General features: G+C 35.6%; 2 protein-coding genes across 2 annotated transcripts in view; one reads left to right on the top strand and one right to left on the bottom strand.

Moving 5' to 3' along the window:
- LOC131060202 (CLP protease regulatory subunit CLPX1, mitochondrial) overlaps window positions 1–14085 on the bottom strand; it is a 249427-nt gene that overhangs the window by 142386 nt on the left and 92956 nt on the right. The window lies entirely within an intron of this gene.
- LOC131874651 (uncharacterized) lies at window positions 3721–4603 on the top strand. Its single transcript, XM_059218431.1, has 2 exons — window positions 3721–4190; window positions 4293–4603. The coding sequence occupies exons 1-2, from the start codon at window positions 3962–3964 to the stop codon at window positions 4535–4537; spliced, it is 474 nt and encodes a 157-aa protein (XP_059074414.1). The 5' UTR covers window positions 3721–3961; the 3' UTR covers window positions 4538–4603.

The raw sequence follows: 14085 nt of genomic DNA, 5'->3' as shown, positions 1-14085 counted from the left end.
GTTGTCTGTACCAGTGAAGCAATGATCGGGAAAAAATCGCGATCGATCGCGATTAATCGGGAATCGCAAAGGGTCACGATTTTTTCCCCGAAAAAATCGCGAAATACGCGTTGACCGCGGGTCAACGATTTTTTCCCGTTTAAACACGATTAAGCCCGATTAATATCTGCCGATTAATCAAAAAAAATAAAAATCGCAATTATTTGAAAACCCTAAAAACACGAAAAAGGTGCCAAAGTTTCGGAGAAAAATCTACAAATGGACGCCGCCTCCCTATTGTTTTTCGTCCAAAGTTTGCAGGTGGGAAATTTGAAGTCCATGTTCGTCATTAATCGGGCTTCCGATTTTCCGAGATTGATTGTCTATTACGGTGATTGAAGAAGATCACCAAGCCGAACTGTTTCTTACAGTTTAGCGCAGAGGGATCACCAAGCCACAAGCCATCACTGCATTCATCGAGCCTTCCAGGTATTTACAGTTAAATTTTTGTTTTACAAATTTTGTTTTTATAGATTTTATTTAATATTATGTTCGTTTTATTTAATTTCTTAGTTTGTTTTATTTAATTTCTTAGTTTGTTTTAACAGTATATTAAATTTAACTGTTAAATATACTGTTAAATTTAACAGTTAAATTTAATATACTGTTATATTAAATTTAACAGTTAAATATATTTAACAATATATTAAAATTTAAATATACTGTTTAATAATTTAACTGTTAAATTTATTATACAATATACAGTATATTTAATAGTTAAATATTAACTATTAAATATACTGTATATTGTATAATAAATTTAACAGTTAAACTATATAATAAATATAGTTTAATTTAATTTATTAGTTTGTTTTATAGAATTATATTTAACAGTATATTAAATTTAACAGTTAAATATATACTAATAAATTTAACTTTTAAATTTAATATACTGTTACATTAAACTTAACTGTTACATATATACTAACATGCTGTTAAAATTTAACTGTTAAATTTATTAGTATATATTTAACAGTATATCAAATTTAACTGTATATATTTAACAGTATATTAAATTTAATATACTGTTAAATATATACAGTTAAATTTAATATACTGTATAAATTTATTAGTATATATTTTCAGTATATTAAATTTATTTACTGTATATATTTAACAGTATAATAAATTTAACTGTATATTAAATTTAACTGTATATATTTATATACAGTTAAATTTAATATACTGTTAAATATATACAGTTAAATTTAGTATATATTTAACAATATTTTAAATTTAACTGTATATATTTAACAGTATATTAAATTTAATATATTGTTAAATATATACAATTAAATTTAATATACTGTATAAATTTATTAGTATAAATTTTCAGTATATTAAATTTAGTAACTGTATATATTTAGCAGTATATTAAATTTAACTGTATATATTTATATACAGTTAAATTTAATATACTGTTAAATATATACAGTTAAATTTAGTATATATTTAACAATATATTAAATTTAACTGTATATATTTATATACAGTTAAATTTAATATAATGTTAAATATATACGCTTAAATTTAATATACTGAAAATATATACTAATAAATTTAACAGCTAAATTTAACAATATGTTAGTATATAGTTACATATAGAACAGGTTAAGTTTAATATAACAGTTAACTTTAATATAACAGGTTAACTAATCAACCCCTAGCCTAAGCACATGTTCAAATAAAATTACTTATTTAACTAATTAACTTAAATTTACTAGTATAACTAATTTGGACATTACTGAATATAAAATATATAAGTACTCAGAAAGATATACTGAATATAAAATATATACTGTATATATTTTACTGTTGGACAAAAATTTGTCTTCCCAAAAAGTATAATTTAACTGTATATAAGGTTAAGAAGAATGTATTGCTGTTTCTAGTGGGTCTGAAATTCTTCTTCAATGGCTTAATTTCCCATGTATTGAGCAATAATTGAAGTATACCATTGGTGTAAACTTGAAATTCAATTACATTTAGGTTTCCAATTTCCCATGTCAATGTAATTAAAATGCAATTATTCTACACAAGCCCAACTATAGATCCCTCAAAAGTTTAAGATTGAGTGTAATGTTTTTACAGATCTGATTCTTGATAATGCTGCGTCAAAAAGACTTTGCATGGACACATTGCACAGCAGTTCCGGGTAGCACGAAGGTCAAGTGCAATTGGTGTCTAGAAGAGATTAGTGGTGGAATTTATCGTTTCAAATGGCATTTGTCCAAAGAACGAGGAAATAACACCGTGATATGCAAGGCATGCCCTGCAGATGTCTCGTATCGGGCAAAGCAATCTCTTGACGAGATTGCTGAGAGTAAGGCCAAAAAGGCAAGAATTGGGGTTGAACTAGGTTCTAGTTCTGCAGATCCCAGGACGAACCATTTGGGTGAGGAGGATGGTGAAGATGGGAGTTTCAGGGAATCTGGGTCGACACATAATTCTGTAGCACGTGGGCCAAACACAGGTGGAGGAAACACTAATGCTTTCTTCCAACCTCGTACCACAGCAGGATCACAAACCACTTTGGAGAGTACAGGATGGAGGAAAACTGTCACTGAACAAGCAAAGAAGGCAATTGCTAATTATTGGTACTCCTCTCACACGGCATTCCATGCTTCCAGAAATCCATATTGGCAACCCATGATAGATGCTATTGCAGCTGTAGGTCCTGGGTTTCAAGCCCCATCTTGTGAATCATTAAGGGTTGGTATGCTGAAAGATGCAGTAGAGGATGTTCAAGATGTTGTTAAACAACATCGATTGCAGTGGGCTAGAACTGGTTGCAGCATCATGTCAGATGGTTGGACAGATAGAAGGAACCGAACTCTCATTAACTTCCTTGTCTCTTGTGAGATTGGCACTGTTTTTTTGAAATCTGTGGATGCATCTAATATGATGAAATCCACAAATGCATTGTTTGAGATGTATGACGTGGTAGTTACAGATGTAGGGCCACAAAATGTGGTTCAATTTATCACAGACAATGCTGCTGCTTGTGTTGCTGCAGGGAGACTTCTGACAGATAAATATCCTTCCATGTTTTTTACACCATGTGCAGCACATTGCCTTGATCTAACCCTAGAGGACATTGGAAAAATTGAATGGGTTAAGGCGGCATTTCAGAAAGCTCACAAGGTTACCAAATTTATTTATAATCACACAAGGGTTTTGGCTATAATGCGCTCTTTCACAAGAGGCAAGGAGCTAGTTCGACCAGGAGTGACAAGATTTGCAACATATTTCCTTGCATTACAAACATTATGTGAACAAAAAGGTAATTTGAGGCGAATGTTTGTTTCAGCTGAGTGGATGGAGTCTGGTTTCACAACTCAAGCAAATGGCATAGCAGTGGCAGAGTATATGTATTCTACCACATTTTGGGAATCTATTGAACAAATTGTAGAATTTTCAGAGCCTTTAGTAAAAGTCTTGAGACTAGTGGATGGAGATAAACCCCCCATGGGATATGTGTATGAGGCCATGGATAGGGCCAAGGAGGTGATAAAGAGTAAGCTGGAAAATAACAGGGATAAGTATATGCCGTTGTGGGACATAATTGATAGGAGATGGGATGGACAAATGCACACTCCTCTCCATGCTACAGGATATTTTCTCAATCCTCTGTTATTCTATAAGACTGACTTCCTAGAAATTGATGCTGAGATCAAACAAGGCTTCTTCAAGTGCATGGAAAAAATGTTTCCTGACTTGGAAAAATTTGATGCGGCTACGATAGAGCTGGAAATGTACAAGCATGCTAAGGGCTTTCTCTCTTCTAGGGCTGCTATACAAAGCAGAAAGACAATTCAACCAGGTAGACTCTATAAACTTTTGACAATCTCTTTATTTTGCCAACCACTAAGTTTGTTAAGATTATAAGATATTCTTAGTCTTACAATATCATCTCCATATAATGTGTTTTTCAGCTGCATGGTGGGCTTCTTTTGGAGATGAAATACCAAATTTAAGGTGGATGGCGGTGCGTATTTTGAGCCAACCATGTAGCTCATCAGCTTGTGAGCGTAATTGGAGTGTGTTTGAACACATACATTCTAAGAAACGCAACCGCCTATCACAACAACGGCTGAATGACTTGGTATTTGTTCATCACAACCTCCGCTTGAAGATAAGGAAAGCTCAAGGTGAGAATATTAATATATAGTTGTAGTTTTTTGAATTGTATTCACTATTCATTGATTTTTCATTTGTAAGGGAAACACTAATTTCTACATGGGCAAAATCAGGAACTATTGAGGAATGCTTGCCAATTGACCTCGATGAGATATATCCAGAGTGCGAGTTGATTGCTGCTGATGATGCTGATGATGATGATGATGATGTTGATGATGATTATGTTGTTGCTGATCGTCCGCTTGTGTCTGAAGATTTTGATATCATGAGGCAAGCCAACTTTCGTCCTGAATGGGTTGAAGGAATTAGGACAGGCTCTTGCCCAGGAGCTTCATCATCAGGGCCTCCTGCCCTCTAGCATGTCATTGCCTACATTTGAGATTTTGGAATTTTGTACTTAATTTACAGGTTGACTTTGTTCAAAGTCGCAAACTATATTGTAATTGACATTTTGACATCTATCACCATCTAGATATTATTTATGTAGTATATTTTGTGGAACGTAATCAGTGATATGAATATAAGCAACGAAAATCTATTTCCTGCAATTCATGTTTTCAAGTGTCTATTTTATTTGCCTACAATATCTCTATGCCATGGAAATACCCTAAAATATATTTAAAAAGTAGTTTTTGATTGTTTTTCTGCAATTTTTTATGTTTTTTTGTATATCCGATTTTTTCCCCATTTTTTCCCGATTTTTTGAAAAAATCTTATACTTTTGTTTTGCCGATTAATTCCCCAAACGATTATTGTTTCTATGGTCTGTACCTCTGGAAGGTCTATTTGTGAACTGGGAGTTCCTCCTAAAAAATAGGAGCGTCTCCTTAAAAATAGGAGATGCACTCAACTACTCCAAAGCATTCCCAGAGGTCTTCAGATGCCCCCAAGACCACTCAATCAATCCCTAAAAAATAGGGATCCCTCCTAAATTTTAGGAAATTGCTATCAATTGCTCCAAACTGTTTGAAAGGCTCATGCATGACTCTCTAAGTCCCTGAGTTGGTTCCCTCCACGCTCTGTTGGCCTACGGGAACCAGATAACAGACCAACCTTGCTAAAAATGTTGTCACTAAGGAAGGGCAAAAATTGGGGACATGACAGTCCTCCCTTCCCAAAGATTGCTTGTCCTCAAGCAACCTATACCTGCATACTGCACATCAATTCTCGAATCCCATACCAATCTGAGGCATGTCGCATCACCCATCCACTGCGCTACTCTGATATAAACATTAATATCCCCAAAGTGTAGCAATGCACCATGAATCCACCGGAGGAATGTATTATACATGTCAATACCCGGATTCCAAACCAAGATGAAGAATCTGCTGTAAGAGTTGAAGTAGGAGAGTACAATGTCAAACAAACCATCATATGACAAGGATAACGTTGCCACATTAAGAGTAACCGGTGGCAACCTCAAAGTTGAAGCATGTCTGTCATCATGAGAAAAATCAAAGCGTGCATCATGTGTACCCAACACTACAGAATTACTATGGCTCATTCCCCCATGATTATATGCACCTATGTCATGACAAAAGAACAATGAACCACTGCTGTTATAAATCTGAAAATTAGGACTGAGTATTTCCCTTGTATCCATCCCTTTGGAGTCATCCAAACTGGTGCTAAAAGACATATTCTCTACCATGTGAACCTCTAGCAGAGATAACTCCTCACACTCACCATGACTAATCAAAGGCTCAACCAAATCTGCATTATGGATGTCTTTATTTGCATGTAATGACATGACATTAGTGGCTGGTGCACTAAGTTTATGCTCAGCTTTACAATTATATTCCACACTTGATTCCCACATATCATTCGTGTCATCAAGATCAAGAGCCTCCTCATCATCCAACTCAAAAAGTGGATTATCTAAAGTCAAGTCAGCACTCATCTCGAAAAGAGGGTTATCAGCAATGATTGAGTATATGTCATCAACTTCTTCAAGACTATAGGCAGCAAACTCATGAGAAATGGAAGGTAAATTGCTGCTATCCCAACTCAAAAATTTGGAATCCTCCTCTATATCTTATTTGGAATCATCTAGTATATCCTCAATAATAATGGAACTACTGGTAACGCTAGATAATGTATCATCAAGTGGTTCCTTCTCCTCATTCGCCTCATGAATGTGTTGTCCATCTGAAAGGGCTATTGCAAGAGGCAGATTTTCTGATTGAGCTGAAGTAGAATGTACTAGACTCAACTCCACACAATGCTCCTCCCACTGATTTTTAGCTTCTTGAAGAGCTACTTGAGTAGTCTCCAAGGAATCCCTGGTGTTCATAAGCTCGGAGATTATCTTATCTACTTCCTCTTCCTTTCTTTCCAATGCTTCAGAATAGATTGCAACAAGGTTAAGTAGATGATCACGATCTGATAGTAAATGTAGATAATCTGATTTCATTAACTCTATTGCTGTTATGATCACTTGAAACTCTGGATGAGAAGATTCTTCAACACCTTTTTGTCTCCTCTCAAGTTGACCCTTCCATAGATGGTTTTCTATCAACTTGTGAGTGCTATCAAAATGAGAAAGTGCTGCAAGAATCTTATCCTCGCTCACTTTCAATTGATTTTCCAAATTTGACTTATGAACCACATTGGATTTAACGGATGAGATGGGTGAAGGATCTAATTGTTCAGAAGAAGTTAGGATAGAATTTTGTTCAGACAGAGAACCATCCCAAATATCATTAGGTGCTGATCCACGACGAGGAGTCTCATACCGGTTTTCATCTTCAATACCAGCTGCTATATCTTCCACATGACTGAAAATGGTGCTAACCAAAGAAGTTTCCTCCTCAGACATAGCTGCAATAGACAGCTCATTTTCATCAACTCCATATTCACTAGGACTAACATAAGCATCAGCGCTCACAAAGGATGTAGAGTCATCTTCCTTGGCTGATTGGGAGGCGTCTTCAAAAGCACTTGTGTGATTACTCATGCTAGACAGCTCGACCTCTATGTTCCCAACCAAGAAACTCATGACTATCAACTGGTGACTTTCTTCCAAGGTCTGATATACCAAAGGTGATTCTTTGTGACATGAATCCATTGTACATACTTCACCTTAACACCCAAATCCTGAATACCAACACTAGGAGACACTCCAACAGTGATGTCCACTTGTGAATTAGCTGTCAACTGATGATGGAGCATGGAAGTATAACCGCTGCCACAAAAATCAGAATCATAGTCATGTCTATGTGTCATGAAATCAACAACCCCAAGGGGTTGATCCTTTTGTAGGTCCTCAAAAACCAAACTCCCACAAGATGTTGAATTTGTGATTTTTTTGTGGTCATTTGTAGACTACATCTGCCTTTCAATTAGTTCCTTTTCCATACCTTGTTCTTGCACGCTTGACTCTTCTTATTTCCCACTGCTTTTTGTGCCATCCTTTGATTCTTCTTTGCCACAGTTATGAACTTGTAGATACCAAATCATCATCCTCACCTAGTATACCCATAAATTGTATGAAAGAAGGGTTGTCACATATCTCTTTAGGAAGAATGCAATACCTATGGTGGCTGCTCACAATTGCTTCGTTGAATGCCTCGGCACGAGGCATCTTACTTGTACTTGATGATGGAGATGAAGTCTTAAAGTGCCCCATTTTTCATTGAATGTTTCTTTTCCTTCGTTGGTGAAGTAGGAAGGAAAATAGGTATTAATCTCCCATCCTTAATTCTAGCCATTGTACTGACCTGTAGCTGAGCTGGCAGGTTTGATGCTCTGATACCACTGAAAGATCCCCAGCTAGTTGTTCACTGAGAATTCTGACTTTAACCTCTGACAATTCTGATTTTCTGATTTTCACTGAGTTTCTGAGTTTTTTTGAAAGTTTGCAATTTTGGATTTTTGCTTAGAAGTGTGATACCAAATATTAATGCAAAGGGTTTAACATTCATCACATGCATAAGAATAACACTTTCTTGAGCATAATTTACAAATTAGTACGAACTGATCTAAAATTTAGAACTCTGATTTTATTGACAGCTTCAACTAATTTTCCAGATCTAAATATTAGAATATTGAATAACAAGAATTCTCATACTTGGAGGTCCAAGCCAAAAGGAAGCAAGTTTACTGGTGCAACCAATGACATGAAAATGCATACATGCAAAGCAGATCTGATTTTAAATGCTGATATAACCCTAGCTGCTGCTCCAAATGGTACGACCAGCAAGAATATGGTACAGCTGGGTCAAAGGATGACTCCAATGCTGATGTAAACTCTCGATCTGCAATCTGATGGTAAATTTCTGCCCTTACAGCTGACTGATCTGCAATTTCCTCCTCAATAAATCAATACCCAGCTGATAACAAACTGAAAATATGATGCTCCTGCCTTCTTGAGGGCTGGGGCTACGTCCAACTCTCTTCTCCCAAGAGTTTTCATTCTTGGAAGACAATCTGTTGTAGAATACTCCTTTCCAAAGCTCCCACCTGTTGTTGATGTCAAAAATAAACCTGAACATGTCTCAAATGGCTACCTTTTCCTTCTTTTATTCACTTTTTTTCCCAGCCCTAACCCTAATTTCGAATTAGAGTTCTCAACAATGTTTTATTTCATATTATAATGCCTTCTCTTGGTTCCAATTAAGCCAAGGGTCTATTTTATCATAATACAAATGGCCCCATTTTAAGTTATAACTTGGTAAGTTATAATTTCTAGGTAAATGTGCCCCATGGGTACTTTATTATACTTTATTGTAATATAGAGTGATTATAATAATTCACTTTATAATTATTTATTCAACCCAACTTAAATATTTCCCAATTTATTCATAAATTGTTCAAATGAGCTCAAAATTGAAAACTGCTTGTAGCCACCTGACTGTGAAGGATGCCTGAACCTCATAGGCCAACTGGTAGTTCTCCCCTAAAATCTAGGGATGCTCTTAAAAAGTAGGAGACTGAACCTGTCGACCTGAAACTAAATCTGAATGGTCCTCCTTTGCTGTGTGTACCTCTGGAAGGTCTGTCAATGAACTGGGAGTTCCTCCTAAAAAATAGGAGATGCACTCAAAGACTCCAAAACGTTCCCAGAGATCTCCAGATGCCCCCAAGACCACTCTCAGTCAATCCCTAAAAAATAGGGATCCCTCCTAGATTTTAGAAAACTGCTGTCAACTGCTCCAAACTGCCTAAAAGGCTCATGCATGACTCTCTAAGTCCCTGAGTTGATTCCCTCCACGCTCTGTTGGCCTGCGGGAACCAGATAATAGACCAAGCCTGCTAGAAGGGCAAAAATTGGGGACATGATATATCCGTTCTTCATCTTTGATAGCCATGAAGCTTAATGTCATAAGTTACTCATAACACTCTATGGCAGTGGCATGGAAAAGCACATACTAGGCAACTAAAATTATGACATAAAGATGCATTTAAGAGCCATGTCCTATAATATAGAGGGGCTAGAAAATGCATTTATGTGTGTATTGAGTGTGTATGTGTGTGTGTAGGTGAGAGTATGCGTAAGTGGGTGTAGATATCTCTCTCACTGTGTGTGCATGCATGCACATACAAAAGAAATCTTTTAAACCACTACACTATACCAGATGGAAAGATTCTGAACTAACAGCTTCAGCTACCTACTCTTGCTAACAAATTTCTACCATTCATTGTATCAAAGAAGAAGATAACTACAACTGCTGAAAAATAGGAACACAAGAAAAACCCCTCCCTGCAAAAGCATCAATTAATGTTATCTGTGCCTGAGCCCCAATGGACAAAGAGCCAAACCCCTTGAATTTTTACTACTTTATACCATAGAGCATTTACAAAAATAATTGTACCAAATATAAGTTTTTTGGTTGGAGCGTGTAGGCCAACTTGAAGCCATAAGAAAAGTATAAGTCAGATATACCTTGAGCAATCTTAAATCGGTACCATGTATTACCTTTCATTTACAAATTTCATCTATCAGTATTATCATAGCAAGTATTTATCCTTTTGTTTTATAATCTTGGTGCTGAGTTATTTATCAAATATAGCTTGTTATTTTATCATACTACCTATTACAAATTCCAAACCTAGCATGTGAGTTAATGTGATTGATAGAAAAAACCAGCCAATTCCTTTTAATGTGAGCTAATTGAGATTATGTTTTCTTGTGCAGCCTGAGCCTTCTAGAGGATGGATCTTTTCTGTGAGGCCACATTGATGAAGAGTGTACAGACCCAAACTTGCAGGTGAAATCTTAAATAAATGGGACAGGTAGCAGGCTTTTACAGACACACACATGCACTTGCACACAAACACATGTGCATGTGTATGCGCACACACACACAAACATCCAGATCCCACACACACACCCATACACACCACAAACAAACAGTTCTTATATATTTATGTAGACATACACAGAGTGAATGTTACGTTTTAGGCATTTGCAGGCAGAGAAATATTTTGGCATGACCTTCAAACTGTTCAGCTGGTGTGCCAATTGTAGAGAGTTGATGTCACTATAACAAAGAAATCAAATGAGATGTCTATGGAATTATAGATGAGAAACTAATATTCAACGAGGTCAAGCCACAGATTGAACTCTGGCATGTTCTTCAGATTCAGTATGAATGTAGAAAACTAGAGAGGCATACATAGGTCAATTTGCCTCTATCCAATTACTAATAGCAGTCAAGGAAAACCACAGTGATAGACTGAGACAAACTGGTTAAAATAAACAAGCAACATAGAACAAACACATTTTAAATTGTTCAGATGACTTTGAGTACTGTTAGAAAATTGTCTATCCTCAATTATTTTCTGCACAATCAGGATTAATTTAAAATTGTAACTATCTTCTCCATGATCCCAAAGATCACACCCTCTTTAGTGTATGGTAATATCAAAGGTCAATTCATGTATATATTTTGTGCTCTTTTTTTAATTTGATGGAGCTTGAAAAGACTTTGAGATATAGACAGGTCGTGAGTGAATAGTGGACCTGGTAATCATCCTTTGTACCTTGAAACCCTTTGTCAGGTAAATGCCGTTCCTTGCTACAGAAGCATACTGTAAGGTTAAACAGGAAACACACATGGCATGTGGCATGAGTATTAAATTATATGTATCATAGCCTTCATTGCAAGTTGTCTCAATTTTAACCACTTGTGATATGGCCCTGCCAGGAGTATTAGTAGTTGTAATCTGAAAGCTCTTAAGTCGGCAACAGGAAGATCTACATACCTTAAATGGAATATTTTGGTCTTTGTGTCCAACCAAGTCCTCATTTCTCTTGCCACCAAGAGAATGTGTTTAATTGGTACCATACTTTTGCATGATAAGCAATGTTTGCACCAAAGAAAGATGGGCAACAGAGAATGTGTAGTCTTGAGAAAAATAAATAATATTATCATTATATATATATGCATGATTTGTCTAGAATTATCAATTCACACAGCTATCATATGAGAATGTCTCACATACACACATATTTTGGTTGATGATCAAACATAACATAGAGAACAATGAAAGCATGTCAAACATTAAATAGAGTATTTTCCATTAATCTCAATTATGATGTACAATCCTGACTATGATGGAAAACAACGGAAATTCATAACTAGCATCATGTCCATTTCATCCATTCGGACCATAAGAGTCATGATTGAATGACACAATTGAAGAACAACCACCATTGGCTAGGAAAAACCTGTTTGTCCTCCTAAAAAATCCACATACATCAAACTCATAACTCTTAATTATAATTTGTTACATCTTTTACTTTCTTACAATGGGAGATCCTACACCTATCTGACATTCTAAAATGAATCATCTACTTGACAACTGCTCTCAGCATGCATGAAGCATTTGGAAAAAGGATATCGGCTTGTGACATAGTCATCTCTAGCACCTTGGAACTCAGAGAGTAAGACTTGCAAAATTAGTTGGAAAGATGAGAATTGTAGTGGAACTCATCCATAGGGTTATTCATGGTGCCAAAGGAATCTAAGAGGTGAAAGATAAATTATTTCATTACCGTCTTTGTTTTGTTAATCCATTCTCTGTAGTTGACCTTTATATCTTTCTTGTGCTCAATTTCTAAATCTTTGGCCATGATCTAATTCTCCCACAATATGATATAGGCAGCCATGTTATACTCATCCTACAGATACGATCTATAATCAAAAAACATACCCCATCACAAAATGCCACGATAATTGGATGTCAACATAAGTTGATTTGTCAATGGTTTACTGTAGAGTCTGATCATCTGTCATGTCTACACATACTCATTCATCCAAACATCTCCATGCAACTCATAGTCATGAGATTTAAATAGTCATCTTGGTCTTGACTATGTATGACCAGACATGTTAGACATTAAAATGATTCCATGCATCTCTCATTGTGCATAATTACATCCATTTTTGTAACTAAAGCAGATGGCCATGGAAATCTCACCATGCACTGAGGTTCAACTTCTTATTCCCCCAAAAGAACAGGTTGCAGCATGTACTGTTTTCTGTGTGTTAAGATATTTGGATGTCCAGTATCAATCTCTAGTTGAATAGATAGCTCACCCACATGATGCTTTAACTGCACCACAACTTCCTTTGAGTAATCAAATGATCGCCCATCACCCACTTCCTGTAATTAAGCCTCCATCACATCATTTCTTTCTTGGTGGAATTTGTTTTAAATACCTTCCCAACATCTAACTTTGCATGCTCTATACCCTAATACATTAGCTCTAAGTGCTTCATGTCCTCATGCATTAAACTTATATGTTCTATGTCCTTACACTTTTGTTCTGCATGTTCATCATTGGAATGCTCATTCAACTGAGTGCTGTCATCCTCAGCCATGTCCATAGCAAAAATATCATGAGAAAAGTCAAAATATTCCTCTCGTGGAATTTAGTCAAACAGAGGGATGGCAGTTAGGCTAGGAGTAAGTTTCACATTAACAAGTTGAGTCCTAGAAGCACCCATAGATGTAGATGTGATGGGATATGATGTGCATAATCCTGTCATATTTTATTGACATGCACTATTATTTCATGGAGGAAATTCAAAGAGAGTAGTGTGACCTATGAAATTATTCTCAAAGGACACTTAATGTTCTCATCGTTACACTATTCTAAGTGGTGCATATTTCATTCATCCTACTCATCATCATACCCTCCATCTACATTGTTGCCATTATATTGGTAACAAAGAAACCATATGAAAATCAATGAATAAAGGATAGATTCAAATTTGAATGTAAACTTGAAAATAGTTATAAAGAAAATCTACCTAATTAATTGACAAGCAAATCACGAGCATGTATATTATCAATGACAAAAACATACTCATGAGACATTCATCTCATGATCAACACAATACCTATTAATAAAAAGATCTTTCTGATGGTATCGGCTCATGCAAGAAGCCTAATAAATTTAAATGCACTCTTAGGTCAATTCCAACTATAAATCTGGAAGGACAGACATCAACACACAATTATATGTTGGTAGTTTACACCATATGTTTGTTTCACTGCTACCTTTGAGACCTCTCCTTGTACACGCCTTCATAACACAAAGGTCTAACTCTTCCTCATTCATAACACACAGCTTTGATAGTATCATCCCTATTCTATCAAATATTCTGCAGCTTTTACAAAAAATGACAACCCAAAGGATATGAGTTGATATAACAGTTGGAGCTCAAATAAACATCTGATACCATAGCAGCAAAAATCGTTTGGGGAAAAAATCGGCAAACCAAAAGTATAAGATTTTTTGAAAAAATCTGGCAAAAATCGGCAAAAATCAGAATTTAAAAAAAAAAACATAAAAAATTGTAGAAAAAGAGACCAAAACTATTTTTTTTTAAAACTTAAGGGCATTTCCATAGCATAGAGATATAGAGAGCAAATAAAATACACATTAACCCATGA

The sequence above is a fragment of the Cryptomeria japonica genome, chromosome 3, assembly GCF_030272615.1.
Source record: "Cryptomeria japonica chromosome 3, Sugi_1.0, whole genome shotgun sequence".
Taxonomy (NCBI): domain Eukaryota; kingdom Viridiplantae; phylum Streptophyta; class Pinopsida; order Cupressales; family Cupressaceae; genus Cryptomeria; species Cryptomeria japonica.
The sequence above is the reverse complement of the archived record's forward strand: the minus strand, read 5'-3'. Positions and strand labels throughout refer to the sequence as shown.

What these genes read in the sequence shown, in the direction of transcription:
- LOC131874651 (XM_059218431.1), top strand. Translation starts at nt 3,962, where the DNA reads ATGTGTTTTTCAGCTGCATGGTGGGCTTCTTTTGGAGATGAAATACCA. An exon ending in GAAGATAAGGAAAGCTCAAG is followed by an intron (nt 4,191 to 4,292) that starts GTGAGAATATTA and finishes GGGCAAAATCAG; the next exon opens with GAACTATTGAGGAATGCTTG.